The following is a 25663-nucleotide window of genomic DNA, read 5'->3' as shown; positions in this document are numbered from 1 at the left end:
GCAAAGAACTGGTAGGGGATGCAATCCTGTGGAAGGGTCGTAAGCTGTTGGTTCTTTGCGTAAGGAAAACCATGCCTTCAGCGCATTTAAGAACTTTGCCAGAGACTCATACAGGATCATTTATACCTTTCAAATATTCTATTTAACACATAACTGTGCTTAATCCTCTACCTGATGTCAATCCACTCACCTTTTTATCCATACAGTTTGACAATGCAATGTTTTCAGAAGATATCAAATCAATGCATGCTGCTGAAAAAGGTATTTCAAATTGAAGTCAAACCCACCTCTCTGTGGACCCTGATGAACTCCCTGGTGTCTCCCTTAGCCCAGGGTGGTAGGAGGATGTCTCCTAGCTTTATCCCACTCTGTTTTACACCTGTAGGTGAAAGGATTATGCCTTAATCTTTCACACTCTAAAATGGACAGCATGGAATATCTTGGAGAAGATACAAAGATATCAACTAGGAATCTCAAACATATTTCTCGAGTAAGAAATGCAGAGGTAGGCGTGCTATTCCAATAAAAATCCAAGGCTTCCACAGGTTTGATATCAAATTTTAAGATTGCTTAGTACTAACCAAGGTCAAAGTTATTTTTGTTGAGAAGGAAGTCGGGAAGGTAGAAGAACTCAGGGATGAGTTCCTTCACGTCGGCCATGTTGTGTTTGGAGGCTGACATCCAAGCGTCCTTCACACTGTGGAACATCCTGTCTGCAAGGTCAAAATGGCCGCCCTGCAGGCGCAGGAAGTGCTGGGTGAAGGGTTCCATCCGCACCAGGTAGGACGCCACGATCATCGCCGAGGAGTAGTGTGTGCCGTAGTGGTAAGGAGGGGTTTCTCCTAACATAGACAAGACACAAGTGTTAGTCTGTGTGTATGTAGTCTGAAAAATACAGCTCAAAGACTAGTTTATTTCAAACCATTTGTATGCCTAAAATCATGGGCTTGAATGCAACTCTAGAAGTGTTCAAATCAGCATTCTCCCCTCAGATGTACTGACAGCATAAAGTCTATTTCCCTGTCCTTGGTGCTGAAACCATGCTGTCCTACAGAAGGTCCTGTCCTTGGTGCTGACAGCCTTCTCTTCAGCACTATTACATGATAACAGCATCTCATTGCTGCTACTACCACTACAATCAGTCAGTCTAGGAAACTTTACTGCACAGAAAAACACTATTAAAGGTTTGAGCAAACAGAAAACAAATACTCAGAAAACAGTCCATTTCTTAGAGCAGTTCAATGCTCCTTTGTGAGAAGTCATCTGGCTGTATCAGCTCCATGTCATCAGCATATTCCTTTGTCTTCACAATATTCCCAATTTCTGTGCACAAATATGCGATGGAACTTTCCAACTCCAAACAGTCTTCCCTCAATACTTTTTGTTTGCCTGTAATTCATCATTCAGAGGAAAATGTAAGAACTGAGGATACAGGAGAATGATTGCAGGTGAGCATTACCTTGTGGATCTTCCCAGTCCATGTACCTCTTCTGGAACTGTTTCAGTCTGTCCTCTGTCTGGGCACCCATGGGTTTGGACAGGTCACGGAATGTTTTGGGATCATTCAAGTCAAGTTCCTGCAAGGAGAACAATTCTGTTTAAGCCCCACTGTACATGCAGTTTTTATCTACAGTCAGTCCTGTTATGACATAGAATTATGTCAACTTGATTTTACCACATAAGTTTGTGGCATGACTCTGGCCAGCATGAAGTGTTTTGTCTTCCCAGTTCCCATTCATAGAAAAAAAAAAAAAAGACTTACTTTCTCCATCAATTTGTACACATTTCTGCCATCACTTATCTCCAGGCCTATGTTCACGCATGGTTTATTCAAATTTGTATATTTCAATGTTGTTACTCACATATTTTGCTCATTAAGGTTGATGGAAAATTCAAGAGCAAAATTTTGTCAATTAACAGAATCAGGGGCACTTGCTATATGAGGATCTTCCATGGTTTGGGAATACAAAAATTAATGCATCCTTCATAGAAATCATACTCTAACAATCAGTTGCCTATTAATAAAATCACAGACATTTGTAAAGAACAAATCAAGCAAATCTACAGGCAAGTAGACAGTGTAGGTGACTTGTGGTAGCTCACCTCTGACAAATAGTCTGCAAGCACCCAGGGGAAGACAGGGTACTGCATGAGGTCGTTGTAAGACCTCCCTGCCAGTGTGTTCAGGTGCATGAGGTACTGGAAGTTACTGATATCTCCTCGCTCCCAGCGCTGGGTAACTGTCTTCTCTCCTATCAAGCTCAGAAGGGTGGAGCTGGTGGGACACACAACACAACAAATAAACCCAGAGATCTGTATATGTACAGTATATGGTGTGGATTTTCTTAGATTTTAAAAGAACTATCTGAGCCAGTAAGTATAGTAATCATACATTCGCAATGATCACTGGTTAGCAAAACTTGGGAACACTATTGGCTATATAATATGTTTCTTCTTTTTTATAGCTGGAAGAGTAGCAAGAGCCAACAAGCGTACTTATCATCAATTGGCAATTCGAAAAATTTGCTAAATCTTATGGCACGATTGATACAAGAAGGCTGGTACAGAACTCGGCAATAGAAGCTTGCCATGATTTGATTAGATAATGATGTAAGGATTTAATGGAAAGGCTCTTCTCACCCCTGCTCCACCTTGGCATTGGCCTTCTGGCCTGACACTGACTCCTTGGCATTATCTGTTAGAGCTGCACAATGGGACAGGAACCTGAAACAGAGAAACCATTCTTGTATGCACTGATTTCAGCTTGTTTCTCTAGCACCTCCACAAACACAGACTGGAGACAATACACAACAACAAATGTATGGCATACTAAGTCACAAATTGAAAAGGGCACAGTAAGTCAATCATGAATCTACCGAAAATAAATTTGAAGAAGTTGCTGCATTGTCAAATCATTATTGAAGAACTGACAGAGACAAGTACATATTGCCAAAGTAGACTCATTTTATTAAATGATTTAGAGTCTGCACTTAGTCTAGCTGTTATCTAAAGAACAAACTTTGTCTGGTTTAACACCAGTTTCCCCCACAGTATCCTGAACACAGCCCTGACCTCTGGTGAACCTTGTTCCTGATGCCCCTGGGAAGAGCCAGAAGGTAGTTTCTGCCATCACTGGAGAACACCTCGATAGCGATGGGCTGCAGCAGGTACCTTCGCTTGTGAACCTCACGGATGTCTTCATACGCAAACTTACTACACCTGTGGAATAACAACATTTTTGAAACCTTCCCTACAATTAGATACAGCATGCTGTGCAAAAATAGTTCCAACAAAATATCTTTTTAAGAGTCGTGCATAAAATGTTGAGATCCGAGCAAAGAAAAATACATGTACCACATGACTACAATATAACACTGTCACATTGCTATAGACAGCTTCATTTATATGATGATCTTTATTTGCATGCTCCTGCCCATGTGGGCTAAATGCAGCAAATCCCATGTTTATGTGTAGATGCAGTCACAAGTAAGACTGTAGACCATCAGTGATAACGTTGTTCAAATAAACTTAAGGAAATCTCACATTCGCTTCATCTGGCTTGGTTGTCCTGAAGACCTGGTGGTCCTAGGGATGATTGGATCATGTAACCTATAGGACAGAAAATTATACACATGTAGGTCTTAACTTGGCATATGTCTTAACTTAACATTAAAGTCAATATAAAAGATCCATTATCAAGTCAAAAAGTATGCTGCCAATGTGAAATCAGAAGAAAAGAGACTTGTTTTACAGGCGAGAATGTATAGAATAAAGAAATACATGTATATATAAATAGAATGTATAATATTATGTTATAATATAAAACACTGTTATACTGCACTGAAAGAGACTAACCCTGGAGGAATCCCATCGATATCACTGATCTCCCGTGTCCTGAGGAGCGTGAATCCATCGATGACGTAGAAGTGCTCTCTGCCAAACAGCAGGAGCCCCTCGCATGTGTCAAGTCCCTGGACTCGCGCACATCGGAACATGTACCGGATCTGAGGAGTAGAGTAGCATGGGGTCAGATATCACAAATATTCACAAACATGGGTACATGTCTATGTTTTCCTTTATTGGATGTAGACCTATATTGATCCATATATATATACCCACAGGGTTCAGTACAGTTTGCAGCATTATCAAAACAAGTAATCATACACATGAAGTCTCTGTGTCTTGTTTTGGGGACCAAACTACGATTGGTAGAAGAACACATAAAAACCCTGCCAATTACTGAGTCAGACTTTTTTGCCACATCTACATCCTTCTTGATGGTGACTAACCCTATAAAACTAGTCTCATGATTTTACTCAAATGTGGCTTGGGTACTGGGGCAAAAGTACAGGAGAGGCACATGTCTGTAAAGCTCATGTGTCCAACATTATTGGGTCAGTCGTTCTCTTAAAGGTCATTCATAGCTGTGGCCAAAGAATTAGGTAAGTAACAGTTTTCCTGTGATGGATTAAATTTACAGTATGCCAAAAAGCGGTTACTCAAGCAACTGGATATGATTTTGGAAATGGTCAGATGTTTCAGACAGCCATCCAGTGTCTTTCATCAGTGACACTGGAGAAATCTTGTTGGAGAGAATTTTTATATCCTAGATATGAATCGATAAGCGAAAGAGATCTAGTTTACAGAACACCTACCTTCTCGCCTTCCTCCAACAGTCTGACGATGGTCTGGTTGTTGGGTTTGTCCGTCTCCTCTGCAGTACTGTCTGTGGACTGGGTACTCTCTGTGTCATCCTCATCTGCATCGTAAGGCGACTTGGAGGGCTTCAGACCTGAACATATTGCCAGCCACAACGTTAGGACCATGGGAATTCCACATGTACAATTCATCAATTCATGGTTATGCTAGTTCCTTCATTTATGGTCTGCTTGCCAAAACCTCATTTATTGATTTTTCCATTTCAACTGCTGTGTGAACTCGGGCTATCTTTCAGTCAGGAAAAGACTAATCTTCAACCTCACAATACACACATAGTGGTCACAATGATTAGGCAGCTGTTGTGCATAATTGAACTGAGCTTTGGATGGGATTGCTACTGTAACTTCATCAATCAATACCTGTACTTGTTCTATATATTATGGCGCTCTTATTTTGCTTATGTGACCAGTTTTGCCACCCTGTCCCCTTTATTCAGTAAATCTAACAACTTAGGAAAGAGAATAAGAAAACACCCACCAGATTTGCTGACGTCAGCGTCTGTCACATCGATGGAAGCGTCCAGCTGTGAGTCGGTGTCTGTACCGTTCTCGTCAGGTTCCATGTGTTCCAGACGCCCCTCCGCCTGGCAGCGCTTGTGGTACTCCTTACTGTCCAGACTGATCGCAGCCCTGTACTTGGAGGGTTTCTGGTAAAAGAACACAATAAGATCAGACTCTTAGTAATATCAATGAGTAACAGTAGTTCACCTTTTTCCGTTGGGTAACCTAGATTCGTTGCTTTAAAAAGCTGGGTGTTAAGAGATTTCAGGTCAACAACATGGGTTTCAAATGTCAACATTTACAAGACATTGCAATGAGAAACTACCTTCCATCAACTTAATGATCCCCAAATACCCTATCTTTATATACAACGGATATAGGTTACCCTACGGATAAAGGTGAACTAACGTTATATCCTGAACAAAACACTTTCTGAAAAAACGTTCATAACAACTTAGAGGGACATTTAATATTCAAGCTCCATGCCTTCATAGTAGGACACCACTGAGGAACAAGGACAGCAAACCATGTTAACCTTCAGCCCCTACAGTGGCTATCTGTCACCAGATTTAAGTTGGTTAAGCTTAAGGGTTTAGTCTGTAGGGAGAAGGTTAAAGACAGCCTCTGATAATAATGGCAGTGATGCTGTCAATGTCCTGAAAGGATGACAGGAAGGGTGTCACCAACATTATACCAATTTTCTCACCACAGAATAAACACCATAAGGTATAAATCAACCAGAGTTATAATAGATAGAATCAGGGCTGTTTCCAGCTATAAATTTTTTCATCCTAATCCTTGCTTGGAAGTCCATGTTGTTAAATCTGTTATTTTATGCCTAGGAATACATTACATTTCCATTCATTTCATGTCAAGGAGTAAAGATTTTTTGGACAGACGTCGTGAAAGTTTTTCTGTCCCAACAAGCCACCCTCTGAAGGGAGACAGCCCTGGTTAGAACAGACAGTAAGAACCATACATTGAACCATTTCCCATGTGTGAAGGTTAGTGGGAGAAACCTGTACCATATAACACCTGTAAGAGAACTCCCGGTCAACAATAATACATTCCACCACAGAGAACAGGGAGGTGGGAAAACTGTGTAAACCTCGGGTGGGAGTTTTCCCATCAGTCGTAGCCTGCGGTAAAACTCTGGGGTGTCCACGCACCTGGCGGGCGGAAACGCACTCTGTACCTGCTACAACAGACCAAGAGGATGGTTTGGGGGTGATTCCTGCACCTTCTCTACTTAACTATGAGGAGATGAATCTACATAGCATATCCACTATATTGAAAGTGATTGCAAAGCAAAAGGGCGTCATAGCAATGAATGCAGTCTGTCTAACTTGCATTTATTGGTTCATTTGCTTTTCGTGTATATTGCAGTGTATTTATATCTAGATTCTTTAAAAAAAAATGTTTTTCTATCATATGTATTGAAAATGATCAAAAGATCTATTTACATGTACATGTAATAGTGTCAAAAAATGTGAGTTAGAGCGAAATGAAAATAGCTTTCAGCATGGAGGTAGATGTCCTGAAAACATCATGACTCTACTGTAAGACTTCGCAATACAAGGTAAAATAAAAGTTTGTTATGAAATGATGTTTACCGAGTTATTGGGTCCCTCTGGCCGATGTGGGTAGTGGATATAGAACATGTCGTTGCAGCAGAGTTTCTTCCTCATGCGGCATGGCCCCTCCGTCATCTCCAACATCCACTTGTCGAGATGCGAGCCGAGCGGCGGGCCCCACAGTCCCCTCTCCCGCGTCAGCTCCAGCTCCATCTGGTTCCACTGTTCCTCCACGTACTTCTGCATGTGGTGCTGCGCCTGCTGGTACTGTTTGTACCTCAGCTCTACAAGGTCACGCACCACCGCAACGTGGGTGAAGTTCCACACATTCACCTCCTGTAACAGGAACCACATTCCATCACAAATTTTTTAAAAAGCTGTCAAAACCAAGATTTCCTTGTTCTTCTGCGTTACTTGAAATTTATATGGAACGTATACTTATATTTCTTGCCGCCCTGGGTGGTTTGCCCCAACAAACTAGGGGTGTTGCCCAGTATCATAACAAGAACAAGAACATCAACCACATTACATTTAAGATATATGCAATATCATAGCATACATCGTCAACCATCTTTATATATAATGTAAATACTTTGCTACCACAAAATTATAATCATAAAAGAAAATGTTGATACACATGTGCTCTTGAACAAGTATATTTAGATTGCTACACACATGTTGAATCACAGTGGGAAACACAGTATGGTCTACAACCCATTGCCTGAATAAAATGTTGCATACTTTCTTTATATCACAGTAAATATGACTTAAAAATGAAAGATGGATATTGAAACTGAAATAAGAGATTAATGTCAAAAAAAAAATTGTGGAAATTACAAAATAATGTTTTAACACATAGATGGTTTTACCTGCATGGATGATGGAACGATCTTGACCTGACTGGCATCACGTCTGGCCTTACGGCTCGCCAGACGGGACAGGCCACTGCTCATCTTCTGTAGTTTCTGTGGTATAAATCACAAGGTCAATATGACTATTATATAATAAAGCACTTAGTCTAGATAACACCTTTTAACAATACTATATATTTTTATATTAAAAAGAACAATCTTAATGATAGTTTTCGTGTCAAGACAAATGTGATAACAAAAAATTTTGGAGCACTGACCGACTGATGCTTTTCTTGTTCCTTGCTACAGTTCCTTCTCTCCCCATCCACATATAACTTCCACACTTTGGAAGCAGGTTCAAGAAGCATCATTCTGTATGGAACCACACGAACATTGGAACAGTTAGCTACAGTGAATGACTTTGTAAGGTAGGCATGGTTCTGCTGAATGGAATGTTGCAGGCTTATGAAATGGATGATATAGGACAGTGTTACAGATCTAAACAATGGATGTGGCAATGACAGGTAGATGTACATGTAGCAGTTACAGCGAAACAAGTACATGTAATGTGACAGTATGCAGGAACTGCTAAATACAAGTCATGATCGTATGTTTTGTAAAAGACAGGGGCATTCTCTAATTCATCAATATCTATTGGTATTGAATCCAACTAGAATCAATTACCTTTACATTCAATAGTATCAAGAGATTTTAACTACATACAATGTACTGCTATTACACACTGTTGGGAAATAACTGATACCCTGCTCAAATCTACATGTAAGTTCAATGGATTGATCATGATAACCTTCTAGTTGATACAATTTCCTTCAATTTGCTATGAGTTTTAGAAAAAAATGCTAACTTTACATATAGATAAGACTTGAACTTTTTCTAAAGCTACATCACTTATCATCACTTAGGCCAATTACTTTCCAGTCCTCCATACCTTCCTATACACAAAATGTGATCATGACTGCCTAGCTATAGTGCTAAGAGTACCCACTATCATTACCATACGTTACGTACTTGAAGCCATACATCCTGCATCCATGCAAAAGGAGGGGCAAGAAGTACAATGTAACAGTGTTGTCAGTATTGTCATTAGTAAACTTAGTAAACCACACATCAATATTTTTGTCCATCACACATGATCTGAAAGTTTTATGTTGATATCTAGATTGGGGAAAGGTTGCTTTGTTAGAGAGAGAAAGATGTCTAGAGCTGGATGATAGACTAGAGAGTTAGAATGGAACGGGAGAAATTATCACTACCTTGTACCTACTGTTAATGTTTGGGGTAAAGGTTCAGTCACACAATATCTCTTGTATATGATAACATGTTTTTGGCAGCCACAATAAGGATTGAGAGCATGGAGGAAGACAGCAAAGTCAAGGAAAGAGGCATGACTGCAATGGCAAGCAAACTTGTACAGTGTGGAATAGATGGTGCAAGCAGATATTTGATGGTGATATAATCTACAGTACAATCATGTAGGTTAGCACAATTGTTACTGTACTGTATCACCATTCATCCTTTTTAACCTGTAGCATGAACAAGTGTTACAGAAGCGACAACATGACATTCAAATACTGGCTATATTTGGTACATTTTGTTTCTACAAATCGTTATCTTCTATTAATCTGCTATCTAATTCTTAATTCATATGTTGCATTACAAGTACAACAGAAATAGTCATTGTGCTACTGCACTGTTGACATCATAAATTTTGCAAACTCCTGTGTTATCATTAGCAAGATACTGGATGCTATGATAAACATTCATCCAGTTGTCTAAATTATGGCAGTTACCCACATGATCTCCATGCAAGTGTTAGGCAACAACTACCGGAATATCTATCACCAAAGAAAGGTTGCACCTACTTGACAGACTGTAAATCTGGGGTAGCGTTGTAGTGGGGCAGGGTCAGCTTGAACAGCTCCTCTATAGTCTAAAACATAAGATGGAGAAAATGTCATGAAATACTGTAGTTTAAGTTTTCTGCAATGCTGCCTTGCCAGATAAAGTTTCCATTCTATATCACAGGAAAATAGTCTACTGCATCTGCACAAAGTTAGTTATTTAATAAGCATTACAAGCAACTCATAACATTGTACGCCAAATAGCAGATACGGGTATACATTATTAATAAGCAACTGGATACGATTTTGAAAATAGTCAGATGTTTCAGGTAGCACCCACTTCCTTTCATCAGTGACACAGCACATGAATGGCAGATTTTATACCACTTTCTACTCAGACCTTTCTTTTTTCTTGCTTTACAGTCCCTACCCAGCATACCACAATTTCCTTTATTACCTCTCCTAATTAACCAATTTGCAATTTCCACAATATTGCCCTGAAGTTCTCATGAATACCATTTTATGATGTAAGAATTCTCATAGAAAGAAAATCACTCACAGCTTTCTTAGTGACCAGCAGCTCACTCCATATCCTGTTGGCTGCCTTGATGAGTAACTGCTGAGCCTCGGACGTGCTATTGGAGCGCTGCATGGCCGGTGGGTGGGCCTTGTCGTCCAGCAGACACGACTTGTGGTGCGACACGTCCACCCAGGTGTCGGCGGGAAGCTCCACGTGCCACGTCGTTCTGCGACCAGGTTCCATGGTTACACACAGGTCACCGCTAGAGGAGGACAGGGGAGAGCCCACCACCAGTAAGACAGACAAGAAGCACACACATACATGTATAAAAGTCAGGGGGAGGGGGGTGGGCCTGTAGTAAGCTAGAAAATATCACACACAGATGACAGACTGTACACAAAAAGTCGAGCTCTAAACATGCCAAAGGGGACACATGTATGGAAAATGGTCACCAAGGACACAACTGTTTGTTCACTTCAATTAACAGTTTTGAATGGAAAACATTGGCTTCATATTTTTTTTCAAACCATACTAATATTTTTGTATAGTATAATTAATCAGCTTTGAAAAATTGATGTTTGGAAAGAACAGTTTCAATCAGTGGACAGAAACATGTAATCCTAAGAAACAGGACAGTTTTATAAGTGATTGTAAAATATCAATTTATTTATCATTATTACTGAAATAATACACAAATAAATCACCAATTGAAAAGGAGTTGCTTCCATGGCTATACATGTAGTAAACTTGACACTTTGATAAAAGGAAGCATGTTCGAGGAATAAGATGTCGGTGGAATATGCATAATTAAGATGATGACACATAGAACACTTAAGATATACTTACGCGTCACTAGTCAGCTGAATCAGACAGTAACACAGGCAGCCAATGAAATCCTGCTCGTAGTTCCCGGGACCGAACACCAGACTGCGGTTGTTGGTGAGACGGTGTAGGGCATCCAAGATAGCTGTTTGTTCTGAAATGTTTAAAGCAACTAAAAATTTAGTGGCAAGTTTGTTTCTTATCTAGTATTAAAAAACTTGTTACAAGCATTATATTTTGTATGACATGGACATATCACTTGCACATGGACAACAGTTACAAACTGTATCCACATATTTGCACAAAATTTCAAAGTTCAAAGGATAACTTGGACAAATGCTTCAGTGTAATATACACTACGTAAAACATTTATTATTTTATTAACGGTATAAATGTTTCCTACAGTGTGCTGAAGAGCTACAGAGTCTCTACAAATGGCAACGGACGAGTAACTTTAGGGTCTGTGATAAATAAATAGCAATGCCAGGATTTATTTTTCTCTGCAATAACAAGGATTTAACGCTAGTTCACCTTTGTCCATGGGGTGACTTTTATTTGTTGTCTTTAAAAACAGCACATTTAGGAGTATTAAGTCTGCTGGCAGTGGTTTCAAATTTGCAATCTTTTCAAAACGTTCCGATTTGAAACCACCGTCCGTCGACATCATATCCTTAAATACGTTTTTCTCACAAACAACGAATATAGGTTACCCTCGAATATGCATGATGAATCAGATGAATCAGCGTTAAGTGTAACTGCCATTGTGAAATTTGAACTGAGCTACCCTCTTACCAGCAATAGTTGAAGATGGTCTGGACAGCTCGTACAGGATAGTTCTGTTCAGGCAGTGGTAGATGGGGTCCAGGCTCATACCATGGGCTGTTGGCAACAGGAACAAAGCAGGTTAATAATGAGGTCAATATCCAATAGGCTTCTTGAGTACGTAGAGGCAGAGGGTAGTTATCCACTGTGTCTACATGTAGGGTAGAGTATTGGAAGGCAGACATATCTCTCTATTTTACCTACTTAAAAATAACCAAAGTCAGGTAATATCCATTTTGTACCTTTGTGAAGTGAGGAAAGCTGTATTAAAGCAAAAACAAAATAAGGAGACAATGTCTATCCAGGAATGGAACCTGTGGCCTCTCAATCGTGTGTCTGCAAGCCTAACCACTCGACCATTTGACACCACTTAAGTGATCAGAAAGATCACATCTATCAGACTGTAGAGTAGACATGATTTACATGTACAGTAGCTGTAACACAGAGTGCATCCCATCATGCTTACCTCTCCTCTTGGCTTGGGAGATGAGTTGGACGATGAATTCAAAGACCTCCTTAGCATCTTTGTTATAGATACCTGCAAAGAAAACATGCCAGATCAATCAATCAACAGTGACATTTGAATTGTAAATGCTAGTTAAGATTCTATCTTAAACAGAAAGTTCAAATGTTTGATTGACTCATTCAAGAGATGTTTACTCCAAAAAGCAATTACATGTACTCAAGCATCTGGATATCATTTTGGAAAAGGTAAGATATTGTTAATATCAGTTTCTATATCTTTTGTCAGTGACACTGACAGATGTCATTGGAAACACCTGACCATTTCCAAAATCACATCCAGTTGCTTGAGTAACTAACTTACTAAGTAGAATACTAATCATGTTATCCACCAAGTTGAACTTTCATTCTAAGGTTGTACCTTGCCATAATTTGTCCACCACTCTTGAAGCAAAGTGAAAGACGTTGGAGACCAGTGCGTTGTAGCTTCCCCCTGCAGCCAATGGGAGAGCCGCCTGGTCGCCGAGCAGGGCATCGGCTGCCAGGAGATGGTCCATGAGCGTCGTAAGGACCTCTGTCTGGAAGTCACGCTGCTGGGTCTGGGTCGCTCGCTCAGGGGACGCCTGATGAAACAAGTTTGTCTGTTTGTTTATCACTTTATATCAGGGCTTTAGCCAGCTCGAAATTTTTTCCGTCAGCCAATTACAATCGTCGCAAAAACCGCGAAAATTAATTAGGACTGAAATGAGACCTTGAAAATCGGGTTTTAATGAGATTATCGTATGCGAAAGGGCGCCGACACATTGTCAACAATCATAACAATAGCAAAACAAACAGTGTGTGGCTTTTATGGCCGTGGACGGCGTCTCCAAGCCGCCTGTAGCTTCCACCAAGGATTTTTGTCCGTCAAGGTTGACGGATTGGTTTTAAAATTTTTCCGTCAGACGCAGCAAATTTCCGTCAATTGACGGAAAAACGGATGCTGGCTAGACCCCTGATTTATATAGTCATATCCACCAAAGATTGTTTCAACCTAGATTTGATTTCTTTGACTTTTGGGGTGTACATGTACATGTATATGCATTTCCTAGAAATTGTTGTTAAAGTTACAACTATATGTTGTAATCGTCAAAAGAAATCATTATGGTTAATATCATATTACTATCAAATCTTGAGGTGCTGAGTTCCCTTTGGAAACAAATGGGAACGTGTATGCGAGCAAAGGTGGAATAATACACACAGGTGACCGGATCTGACTTTTAGGCAACCTTACACAAGACTCAAGTAGTAACACAAGTCTGGAAGTCTGGGGTCTGTGCTGGGGTCACCACCTGAGGCATAATAACCAGATGTTCCACTGCAGTACCATAGAAAGCCACTATGAGGCCCATTATTGAACTTGAGTATGTTTTCCTGACCTACATACCAAATATCCTAAAGATCCATTCACAACTTCTAAAGTTATGCTGTCCACAACCACACAAATGACACTAAAAACATAACCTTCTTGACAAGGAAAATCAGAGCTCATGACATAGAGTTTATGACAATGACAATGACAATGATGTTTATTGCATGTTCATGCCCCAATGGGGCTAAATGCATTAAGTTTGATATAAAGTTAATGATAACAGATAAACAATGATATATCCTAATTATAACTATTTTCTACAAGCTTCGTCCCTCCTCTGACCACATTACTGCACCCACCTCTAAAACCAGGTCCACCACAGGAGTCCCCCTGTTAGTGGAGTGAGCTAGGCTGTCCACAATGATGATCCTGATGAAGTCCATCACAAACTTCCTGGCTGGGTGGGTGGTCAGACTCGGGATGGAACCTGTCATGCCAGAAAACAACTTCCTTAACACTGGAAAACTTTTATCATACATGTAAATAATACTTATGATTTTTTCTACTATCTATGTTACCTTTATACCATAATCAATTAATGTAAACTACAAAGTGTTTTTTTCATTCTTGCACCAATATTCAAGTATGAAAAAAGAGAAAAACATGTAACACTTCAGATCAATGGATGTTATCATGCAAGAAATAGCAAGATCCATGTATCACACAACTGTATTAAGAAAGAAAAGAAATGAAATTCAAGATAACTGATTAAAAAGAAGACCTTGAACAACAACAAAAAAAAACATGCAGGAAATGGATGGAAGAATATCAGTTAGAACTGAATAATGTAAAACTCTGGTCAACTTGGAAACTTATTTTCCAAAGATGACTGTACAGCAAGCAAAATTGGATCTGAGTAACCATGAGATTTCATAATTGGTATGGAAGATGATGCAAGAAGAGTATGATTTCCAGGCCCATGCATAAAATGTTTCAAAAATCTGTTCTTTATCTATGAAATTTATTGAACAGTTTGGCAAATCGTAAGTTGCTCAGTGGTCATGGACTCTTTTAGAACAGGAGTGTAAGGGATAACACACAATTCCATTGTAATTCTAAGTTCCAAGTGACCAGTGTTTGAAGTAAAATCGTGCTGGAAAATAACCAAAACTACAATGGTGACAAACAGGACTTGTTAATGAATTAGTGGAGTCACCTAGTCCATTTCTCCAGGAGTAGCGCATCCAGTCACCACCTTAGTGACCACAGAATGAAAGTCAGGATGAAATGCAACTACTGGCTACTACATGTACATTAATCAGGTCTTTAGTGTTCTAGCTCTATTACATATGGAATCTAATGGCATACATATACATTGTACAGTGTACATGCACTACAGATTGATACCAAAAATCAGATGCATTGTACAAAAAGTATGTTCACTATCAGACACTACATGACTGTGGCATATGTTAAAAATATAGATTGCTTGCAAAACCAATATAGAGTGCACATTTTGTACGTCTTGTTAGCAACTATTGAAAGAGTGAAACATACAGGTTAAGCAATACATTTTATATTCTTTTTTATACCTTCTGGCTCTAAAAAGTACAAAGCCAGGATTGTGTAAGAAACTCATACTGTTTGAATATTGCCCGGCTATTTTGTGCAATTATCAACACATAAAGTGGCTTAAAATCAGTCACTTTGCATTCTAACATTGAAAACAACTTAAGGTAAATTTACAATGATGTCTTTTACAAACACAGATGATTTTTCATGCAGATTATTGAATCCCCCCTTCCCTAATACAATGTAGGTATTCAAACTGGGTGTCTGTCCACTATTTACCTCTAGCTGCAGTGCTGACAGAGTCGGAGCTCTTACTGGCTACCATGGACTCAGCAAAGGCCTTGTACTCTTCACTGGACTCAGCAGGCGAGGCCATCTCACTCTCCGGCTCACTCACCTACAATAAACATGGGGTTTTATCAGCAATAGCATAGTGGAGCAACAAAGCAATGGCCATTTTGCAAACTTCACTGAAATCATTTTGGATTACCTGTATTGTAACTTCCATAACTATTCATTTCCTGGGCAACATATATTCATCTTAGGTATATATATCCATCACTTAAAAAAAGTGTGTTTTAGAGATCCCTTGTTCAGTACCCTTAGTTATGCACAGTTTAGATATGAAGGCCTGTATCATACTGGGAGATGTTGCATTGGAGATCTCTTTACAGACACATCTTCTAGGGTGGCAGATAAAGGGGATCTTGCCGAGTTATGTTAGTAGATAATATACGGAAAACTTATTACATCAAGGAAAAGCATCCCTACTGTACTATTATCTTTACAGTGACCGCCATTAACAGTCCAGATCTTAGTCAACCTTAATGACTGTTACAACATATTATGGATGGAGAGAACAATCATTTCTGTTAAAACTTCAAGTGGACCTGAGTTACTGCTGAAGGAAACGTTACCAGCTCTGAGTACGGTCTGGCCGTTAGCGGGAAGAGTGTGGCGGCCAGCGCGCACAGGAAGTCTGGACTTTGGCACAGGGGGACGAAGTCTGGGTTGTTGTGGTACAGGAAGAGCAGGAACTGTAGCAGGGTCACAGGGTATTCTCGCACCCAGGAACCTTCGTCCTCCATTTGCCAGGGCTGTCACATGGGGGAGAAGTACAAAACAAGGCATTCAGTTTAACTTTCAATCTTTGACTAAATGACCAGTCTTATCTATTTCAGAGTTGCAGACTGTACCCTGATCACCACATATGGATTGGCCAATGTGGCAATTATTTGGTGATCCCTTGGACAATTCTTCCCAGTGACATGAGCAATAATTATCCCTTCTGTATAATGACTTACTAGATTTTACTAGAGTGGTCCTCTTGGGCAGTTTTGACTTACAGTGCTACATCTTTAAGGTTGTGAGGTAAAAATTCATCAACATGTACACCTAATTAGTGACAGAACCAACAGATTATCCTGTATAAATCCTTTATTCTGCATCACACCAGCTTGAACATAAGGCCTCTTATTTTGGAATCTGTTCTCTCCTGTGTTCAGTATGGAAGCAATATACATGTATCCTGTCTATACCATCAATTTCAATCTTACCACTATGATGGATATAAATCTGGTATTAATGTTTCATGCCTGGGCATGTAAACTGACCTGGTTGAACATGGCTCGGACCATGGACAGAATAACGATGACAGCATCAGGACACATCGGCTGCTGCGGAGTGATGGAGCCAGCTGATTGGCTGGCAGGGACACCGAAGATGTACGTCCAGATGGAGTCCAGATCAAACTGTGGGGAACAAAACAGTGTTGATTGAGCCTGTAACATACATCAATCAAACCTGTACAGGTGACCACATCTACATAAAGACCACCTAGACAATGTGACCACTTTGGGCAGTCCCTTAGACAATCGTTCACATTGACCCATGCATTAAGAATCCTGCCTATAGTTACCACCTGTCCACATACACCAGATTTTATTGGTCCCCTGAGTGGTCTTCTTGGACAGTTTTGACTGTACAACCATGTACAGTATACCCATCTACTAATGCATAAGATCTAATGTTTATTGAGTTTTATGTCGTTTTGGCACCTTTCTTTCAAGGTCCATAAAATTTGTGATATGTGTAATTTTAAATCAACAAAATCATCTTACATACATGTACAGCTTACATTTAGTAAATTCAAGTAAATACTGGTTTATAAGGGCATGGTACCAAGCAATACAGGTTATGACATTTTAATCCTTGTTTTACAAATGTACCTGAGGGTTTTTGGGTGGTTTGCGTGCAGACTGCCCCAGAAGTAGTGCCATGAGGATGAAGTAGAGTTCAGGGATGTGAGCATGTTTGGGCAGCAGCCACTGCAGCACCATGAACCCAGGCAGCTGACATGCCTCCTTGTTAATCTCCCTGTTCTGAGACTTGCTAGGTCCAGCACCCACATTAAAACCTGGGGAAAAGCAACAGGAAAATACAATTGTTTAATCAACGTGGCCTCGACACATACTACCATGAAGCCAGCAGTCATTTGAACAGTAAGATTGGAACTTTTGTATTGAGACAGTTGATGATTTTCTGTTGAACATAAAATTAAGATTTCATACCTCTATGACGTCATTTTTCGTGAGTTTCTTGTTTTAATTATCATTGAGAATTTTGCACTTATTCTGTTCAGTGCATTTTCCTTCTCATAATGCAACAGACATGCATACATGTATGTATAGTAGTAAAATTAAGACGGCAAATGAGATAACCTATAGATGGGACATTTGATCTAACCCCCTACCAGAGTAACTGATATGCCTAGCATGTAAAGACCAGCCACTCTACTGTAATCAAACAATTATTGACACAAAGGCAAACAAACAAATACTGGAAATAAAACCTTTGCACAATGACTCACCCAGAAGCTGCACTGCTCCCTTATTGTGAATGATGAGCTCTGTTTCATCCAGCCATCCTCCCCCTCCTAGCCCGCCCTCTCGGAACTTGGTAACAGTCGCCATGTTGCTAAGCAACACGCAGAGGATGCGGACAGCAATGATGACTGTTGATTGGTGGAGATGGCCTTGCATGAAGAGAAGCAGCCAATCAAAGCCCAGAGCCCTCTGGACTTCCTCACAAAAGCTGTAAAAGGATATACCATTGGTCATGACCAGAACAGAGACAGATAAATGACATTGTGAATAAGCTTCAAAGATGACAAGACACTTTAGAAATGATTTAAGTGTACTCTCAAGCTGCTTGACTGCACTGATACCAATGTCACAATGTCAAGTTCACAATCATCAGCCAACTGCCAGATGGTCACCTGCTTTTAGAACTGAAAGATGGTCAAATGTATTTTTGGACTGAAAAACCTACTGTTGAATTAAACAGGATTCTGTGTTCTGCAAACATCTGTCATTCCCTAAAAGCGCTGTGATCATGATGATCATGACAACATTGGGCATGTTGCTGTCAAAATGTTGTTCAGAGCTCGTAGACATGTTGGCTGATCAATTCTGCACATGTGTGATGGGCACAACAAAGACATGAAAGTTGTGGGTTGACCACTACTTACTGCTGATTGACAGCCTGTCCTGATGAGTTATGCAGCAGTCCGTACAGCAGCTCCAGCAGTGTGTTCCTCAGCCTCACACTCTTGGCTGACACCAGCCCACTGTAGTCACTCTCAGACAGCTCCGATAGATCTAACACTATAAGGGAAAAGACAATTTTATTCAAATTATTCTTCCACAGTCCCTTTGTTATCATTAGGAAATGGGATGAATGTGTCCCAAATGTGAGAAATAATAAAATAATCAAAAACTATTCCCTACTGCATTTGTACCATACAAAATTATCAAAAGTTCCTTTGCAAGTTCCTGCCGAGAGGCTACTTACAAACATGTTACAATGAACAGTGATAAACATTATTGTGAAAAGAGACTATTAAGGTTGGCTATATCTAGACATTTTGGGGTTTGATTTCTTTTTTTTTGGCATTACAGGAAGATGAAGAGCCCCAGTTCTTTTACAATTTGTGGGTTCTGTGATTTTAAGAGAAAATTATCTTTCTTTTTGTCTGTGAATGCAGGAAAATCATCAAACACGCCTCCAGTGATTTAAACATTTTGTGGTCAAACCTTGTCCTCTGGATCCATCCTGTTGTGAGGAGTCTGGCACACCCAGGGCAGCATCCACAAGGTTCTCCATGGTGATGTTTCTTTCACTGACTGAGAATGTGGGTAAGGTGGAAACCAGAAACTGACCAAACCTGGAAAGACAGTATGTACAACTTTATGCTGGATGTTAGAGGGAAGATAATTGTAACTGTAAAAAAAATATTTACCCTCCAAACTGAATATGTAAGAAACATACATTAAACAGTATTATCAGCACAAAATGAGTATTTTGCCTAATTTATATTTTATTTGATATTGTTTCAGCACTAAGGACAGGGTAAGAAAACCCCTTTTGGAATCTACTAGTACTACAAAGTACAGTAATACAAAAATGTACAAACTCTTTTATGAAAGAAACAGCCGATATATCAACTAATATCCCACTGGATAGAATTTCAGCACCAAGGACAGTGTTGTGTGGCTTGACCTGAATGAATCTTTAACTCCATGTAACTTTTTCATGTTCAGAGGAAGCCTTGGAGCCATAGAACATGGCAGATGTCCCTTAACCCTTACACTGCCAGATTTCCAGCCCTATAAAATCCAGGGTTGGCCGCTGACCTCCAAAAAGAGACCCCCGAACAAGGCCGAAGTCCCTAACTACACGCGCACAAAGCTGCTACTTCGGGGGAATACGCTATCCCGGTTATAACCGGCACAGCACACAGGGCATGTATATGTGTGCCGGATATATCCGGGTTTGGCAGTTTAAGAGTTAATATCAGTGAATAAATAATGATTATTTTTTTCTTAATATCCACGTAATTCCGATCTTAATGTGTTCTTACTTGAGCAGGTCGGAGGTCTTGAGAGACCCCTGTAGCAGCAGTGCCAGTACCATGGCAACAGAGTCCACAGTGGTCTGGGACAGAGAGCGGTCCTGGAGGGTATGCAGCAGCTTACTCACCATGCCCAGCTCTATCATCAGCAGGGCATTACTGCTGTTCTCACTGACACGGGGAAACAAACAAGGTTTTAGTAGCCTTTACTGACAATGTGATGGACACGGGATTCATGTGAGGCAAATCCTTTGGTTTCTAGAAATGATTCAGCTTTACAAGCCAAGAGAATTACATGTTACTGTAAATGCAGAAATGTTTGCAGTGGATTACTGTTCGCGTTTTTCGCAGTGGCCACTTTACCGCGAATTTAAAACCACCACAAATATTTTTTCATGGTAGTAAGAGACTACAGCGCATAGTGCTAACGCGAAATTAAAACCACTGCGAAAAGTCCTTTTTTCCGCTACCGCGAAATTAAATCCCCGCGAACCAAATACATTTACAGTAATTGTAGGTTCATATATCAACAACAAATTACAACATTACACAATGCTACATATACACTGATTCATTAGTATAAAAGTTATCTACATGTAAGTCAGGTTCACTATACAGCTTTAACATTGAAGTGGTTAATGGACCCTTACCTTGATTCTGTGAGGAGCTCTATGAAGTGCTCAAACAGAGATTTCTGCAGATCAAATGGAGCATTGTGCCAGACCTGGTGTAGGAAAAGCCAGTCAAGTTTCAATAAAGGTTGTCCTAACACTTGTAAATACATTGGACATCAAGATATCTCAAACAAGGATTATCAACACAGGCATTCAGCACAGTATGGAACATGAAGGCATACTCCATGTAATACAATCATGGTTTAAACAAATCAGTTGCTTACACATCTTACAGACTTAAACTTTACAACTAGTATGTTACACATTGTGCTTACCAAATATGTGCATCATATAAAATGTAGAACATGCCACACTTGATAAAGAAAATAAAGCCGTACCCACCTCTAGATCACACAGCAGGTCCTGGAAGGCAGTCCTGTTGGGGATGATGGTGGACTCCCTGCCACTGTCCACTGTTCCCACCAGGGAGAAGGTCAGGTGGAGGATGTGGCTGTTCAGCAGCTGCTTCTTGTTCTTCAGAAGGTTTGCCAGAATCTGGGGGAGAAAATAAAATAACATCAGACCAGCCTTGGAAACATGAAGACTGTACTTTCTGAATAAGGTCTGGCATAATGGTATCATTTCCCAAGCTGTTAGATACATGTTGCTTGACAAATCTGTCTACAACCTCAGAGTACGGCCGGTGTCTCTGCGATCATTGCATGATTTTTCATCGCATGACAACTCTGAAATTCAGCAACATTCCGGCAATCAACTAATTTGGTTGAGGGTCAGCAATAGAGTGATAGAAACAAAGGTGCTACAAGTACATTTTGCAATCTTTATGATTCAAACGTGTTTTTACATGTAAATGTATGCATTTCTTTATATTTTCAAAACTAAAAATGAGAGGTGCCTAAAGATTTGTAAAACAGCAGAAAACAATATATTAAGACCAACACAATATATTTACACCAATACCAAGATCGACAATTGCAAACAGTTGATACATAACTATGTTGTAGTTTGTGTATTTGTTGCAAGTGGCATGTGTCTCTCCCCACCTGGTATCCTCTTGTTCTCTCCATACTCTCCATGCTACGCCGGTTGCTCCTGACGACACACACCAGTGCCTTCACGGCTGCGTACAGACCCTCCACATCCGTTGCCATGGCAATGAGCCCCAGCAGGGCCGCCGTGCCACCGACGTTCTCCAACATGCTGGCTACAGAGCGTGGGCAGAAGGTGCGCACTCCTGGACAAGGATTGGGCGAAAATATTTTGTCACAGCACGGTCACATTTGTAGGTCCTCATACTCAGACCAGCAGATAGGGATGGCTCGAAAATGGCATCGGTGTATAGGCTCTGATTACAAAGAGTGGTGTTTGGATTGCTAGTCGTTCATTCGGTGGTTATAGGAATCAACCATTAATAATGGCACCGAATACACCTCAGAGCAGATCATTAACCCTTAATTCTACACCCCAGCAGCACAGCACAGTTACAGCAGTGACAAGTGTTATACTACACCTACCCTGATATCCCAGTAGCACAGCACAGTTACAGCAGTGACAAGTGTTATACTACACCTACCCTGATATCCCAGTAGCACAGCACAGTTACAGCAGTGACAAGTGTTATACTACACCTACCCTGATATCCCAGTAGCAGAGCACAGTTACAGCAGTGACAAGTGTTATACTACACCTACCCTGATATCCCAGTAGCACAGCACAGTTACAGCAGTGACAAGTGTTATACTACACCTACCCTGATATCCCAGTAGCAGAGCACAGTTACAGCAGTGACAAGTGTTATACTACACCTACCCTGATATCCCAGTAGCAGAGCACAGTTACAGCAGTGACAAGTGTTATACTACACCTACCCTGATATCCCAGTAGCACAGCACAGTTACAGCAGTGACAAGTGTTATACTACACCTACCCTGATATCCCAGTAGCAGAGCACAGTTACAGCAGTGACAAGTGTTATACTACACCTACCCTGATATCCCAGTAGCAGAGCACAGTTACAGCAGTGACAAGTGTTATACTACACCTACCCTGATATCCCAGTAGCAGAGCACAGTTACAGCAGTGACAAATGTTATACTACACCTACCCTGATATCCCAGTAGCAGAGCACAGTTACAGCAGTGACAAGTGTTATACTACACCTACCCTGATATCCCAGTAGCACAGCACAGTTACAGCAGTGACAAGTGTTATACTACACCTACCCTGATATCCCAGTAGCAGAGCACAGTTACAGCAGTGACAAGTGTTATACTACACCTACCCTGATATCCCAGTAGCAGAGCACAGTTATAGCAGTGACAAGTGTTGTACTACACCTACCCTGATACCCCAGCAGCACAGCCCCCAGTGTTCTAGCTGGACCACTCAGATGACCAGCTGAGTTGTGGATGATCCTGACGGGAGTGGCGTTCTCGTGCGACTGGAGAGCCAGCTGTTTGGCAATGGCCTTACTGTCAACCTGCAGGCAGAGTGACATACAGATTACCATACCATACTGCACAACAGATCACTTCTCATGAGGAGTACACATTCAAGGCCACAGTCTGAGATTAAACAGTGACAGGGACAACCTGTTGCTGTGGTCATGTGTAAGACCTTTTTCTTGTTTACAAATTCAATTCAATTCATCAACAACAAAAAAACTTGTGTTCAGGGTCCACAATTTGCATACATTGCATATGTCCTTAAAAAACTGAATCTTTTTGGAAATAAGTTTAAAATGCATGCGGTTGTAATGTAGTCTATATTTACCTTGTTGTATGCTTTTCTGATCTTGTTGATAGTGAGGGCTGTCAGGGCATGGGCATGTACACCAAACATGATCTTATCCTCTGGGATAAGGGAACCGGACACATCAGCCTTGGTACCTGGGATGGGAGAGCCATAGGAGTCAATCTTAGAGACAACTTAATCCTGATACATTCAGAGAAATAGTCAGCTTCAGTGCCATACCTAAATTTAGTACAAGAAAGGTCTGTGAATTGTCTCTGTATATTTTATATGGCTGATATGACCTCCCTTCAGTATAACGCAACAAGCACTTTTCAGTAATGGAATGCAGCAGCAGCTCGCTATATTACATGAACGACCTGTCACAGTGACTCACACCTTTTCACAACTCACAACTTGTAAGCATTGTTGAAAGTGAACTAGTGATCCACCCCTACCGTACTTGGTGGTAGCAATTTCCACACAAAGGAAAAACACACTTTTGACCACCTTAAGACTTTGGGTATTGAAGACATGACAATATCTTTTTCAGCTGTCAAAGAAATGTGTGTTTTCTTAGACTCACCATAGATGTGGGGTGCCTGGAAACTGCCTACATAATTAGGCCCCAGCTTGTGAATGGTGTGGATTGCACTGTTGGCCAGGACGTCCTCAAACATGTGGGCGGGGCCAAGTCTCCATAGCAACCGAGAGTGGCGATGGAGAGCTGCGAGGAACACAGATTTTACAGTCAGTTTTTTTTCTGCATAAAAAAGGTTACCTGATTTTTGCATAGTTGTATAGACTAGTTTATGTACTATAAAGCGTAGTACATGTATATCTTTTCTTTGGGATGGGGGTGTGTGACTTGGACAAATGTAACATAACGTAAAACCACTGAGGCAGTAAAAAATAAAATCCAAGAAATAAAACAACTAATATCTGAGTAATCTGATACAAACCATAACATAAACAAGCAAAATAAAAAAATTGTATGAATAGAATTGGATTTAAATTAAAGTAATGTTGATCAGTTAGTTATACATCGTTAACTTGGAATTTATGTTAATGATGTCAGATTTCTTCATTGTTGGAATGGTGATCGGCTATCCTGTGAAAGGAGGACTTGCTTGTATGAGACATACTGTGCAGATGTTGGGGTTTGTGCTGCTTCTGTTTGGGAAACATGGAGAACCTGGGGCTCTGTGTGGTGCCATAGTAGCCATACTGCTCAGGATCCTCTGATTCACCTCCATCCAAGTCTGGGGAATGTTTAGTGCAGCCAGGGTACAGCCATAGGTCAGTAGCTTACAGCTAACTTTACTTATTACAGGCTTGTCATACTTTATTTACAAAAACAAAACATTACTCGAGATAACCTTTAATTAAGCAACTGGATAGATTTTGGAAACTAGTTTCTTGAGTAACTGTTCTCTTGCATATCTTATTACCTGAATGTCTACTTTTCCTGTGCACTAATCATTATACTTGTTTTCCTTGGGTTAAACAAAGTTCATTTTAGAAATGATATATTCTGAAAGTCCATAATCGCAAGAGCTTTTAGAAACATAAAACCATATCTGCAACATAACTAAGAAATAGGGGACTGTAAAAATTATATTTCTGGTCAAAACGTTTTTCTTTCTATGGGGGTTTTAACTTAACCTATAGCATAAAGCGGTATGAGAGCATTCATTTCCATCTATACTTTGTTTCAGATTTCAGATTATTTTTTTGCATGTGTGCTTACCAGGAGGTGTTCCAATATAGCTGTATGTGGAGGTGATAGCTGTAGGGTTGGGGTTGCTTCCCCCTCCTGGATAGTTGTGGATGTAGTGCAGCTTCTGGGTCCCGATGTGTTTCCCATCCACATACAGCGCAGCCGTGCTGTTCTTCAGCACAGCACGGTTCAGCACCAGGACGATGTGGTGCCACTGGCCCTCGTCTGCCAGGGTCGGGCACCAGAAACGGACAACGGAAGGGACATCTGCCAGGGCGTTCCGCGGCTCCAAGGCTTCCTCTGAACCTGAAAAAGATACATAGAACTAGAGTTCGGGGACCTCATACCTCCATGAAATATTTATTGCTTTTTTGTGGATGGTATGTATGTTTATAGTTGGTTGTATTTGAGAGTAAAAGTTATATATGTTATGGGAAAGAAGTGGTGTAATCATTTAAATATCGCAAACGGGAACAAAATATAGGTGCGAATACCACAGACAGTAACCACTCATTTTCCAAGACAGGCATTGTGTTCTACATACTGGGATAAATCGCAACTGTATGATTTGTCATAATATGACATATGACAAAAACACTACTGCAATATAA

At 40.4% G+C, this 25663-nt stretch overlaps 1 protein-coding gene across 11 annotated transcripts in view; it reads right to left on the bottom strand.

Annotated features, from left to right (window-relative positions):
- The window catches only part of LOC118412670 (WD repeat and FYVE domain-containing protein 3-like), a 65496-nt gene that overhangs the window by 10177 nt on the left and 29656 nt on the right, over positions 1-25663 (bottom strand). For 6 of the 11 annotated variants that reach the window (XM_035815668.1, XM_035815670.1, XM_035815678.1 and 3 more), the window contains 38 exons: positions 25083-25358; positions 23919-24059; positions 23375-23490; positions 22943-23081; positions 21646-21836; positions 20984-21136; positions 20618-20691; positions 19977-20138; positions 19150-19280; positions 18585-18720; positions 17925-18148; positions 17284-17471; positions 16669-16806; positions 15973-16152; positions 15335-15452; positions 14700-14738; positions 13843-13970; positions 12554-12755; positions 12137-12208; positions 11641-11727; positions 10873-11002; positions 10066-10288; positions 9528-9595; positions 8674-8688; positions 7923-8016; positions 7663-7758; positions 6833-7129; positions 6328-6417; positions 5197-5365; positions 4656-4792; positions 3856-4004; positions 3544-3609; positions 3073-3219; positions 2641-2724; positions 2104-2275; positions 1460-1577; positions 582-842; positions 288-379 (listed from right to left, as the gene is read on the bottom strand). In XM_035815668.1, the coding sequence (XP_035671561.1) occupies positions 288-379; positions 582-842; positions 1460-1577; positions 2104-2275; positions 2641-2724; positions 3073-3219; positions 3544-3609; positions 3856-4004; positions 4656-4792; positions 5197-5365; positions 6328-6417; positions 6833-7129; positions 7663-7758; positions 7923-8016; positions 8674-8688; positions 9528-9595; positions 10066-10288; positions 10873-11002; positions 11641-11727; positions 12137-12208; positions 12554-12755; positions 13843-13970; positions 14700-14738; positions 15335-15452; positions 15973-16152; positions 16669-16806; positions 17284-17471; positions 17925-18148; positions 18585-18720; positions 19150-19280; positions 19977-20138; positions 20618-20691; positions 20984-21136; positions 21646-21836; positions 22943-23081; positions 23375-23490; positions 23919-24059; positions 25083-25358 (5303 nt within the window). The remainder of the gene's footprint in view (positions 1-287; positions 380-581; positions 843-1459; positions 1578-2103; positions 2276-2640; positions 2725-3072; positions 3220-3543; positions 3610-3855; positions 4005-4655; positions 4793-5196; positions 5366-6327; positions 6418-6832; positions 7130-7662; positions 7759-7922; positions 8017-8673; positions 8689-9527; positions 9596-10065; positions 10289-10872; positions 11003-11640; positions 11728-12136; positions 12209-12553; positions 12756-13842; positions 13971-14699; positions 14739-15334; positions 15453-15972; positions 16153-16668; positions 16807-17283; positions 17472-17924; positions 18149-18584; positions 18721-19149; positions 19281-19976; positions 20139-20617; positions 20692-20983; positions 21137-21645; positions 21837-22942; positions 23082-23374; positions 23491-23918; positions 24060-25082; positions 25359-25663) is intronic. The other 5 variants (XM_035815669.1, XM_035815673.1, XM_035815675.1 and 2 more) reach the window with 5 other exon arrangements.

This window comes from Branchiostoma floridae, chromosome 3, assembly GCF_000003815.2.
Source record: "Branchiostoma floridae strain S238N-H82 chromosome 3, Bfl_VNyyK, whole genome shotgun sequence".
NCBI lineage: Eukaryota > Metazoa > Chordata > Leptocardii > Amphioxiformes > Branchiostomatidae > Branchiostoma > Branchiostoma floridae.
The sequence above is the reverse complement of the archived record's forward strand: the minus strand, read 5'-3'. Positions and strand labels throughout refer to the sequence as shown.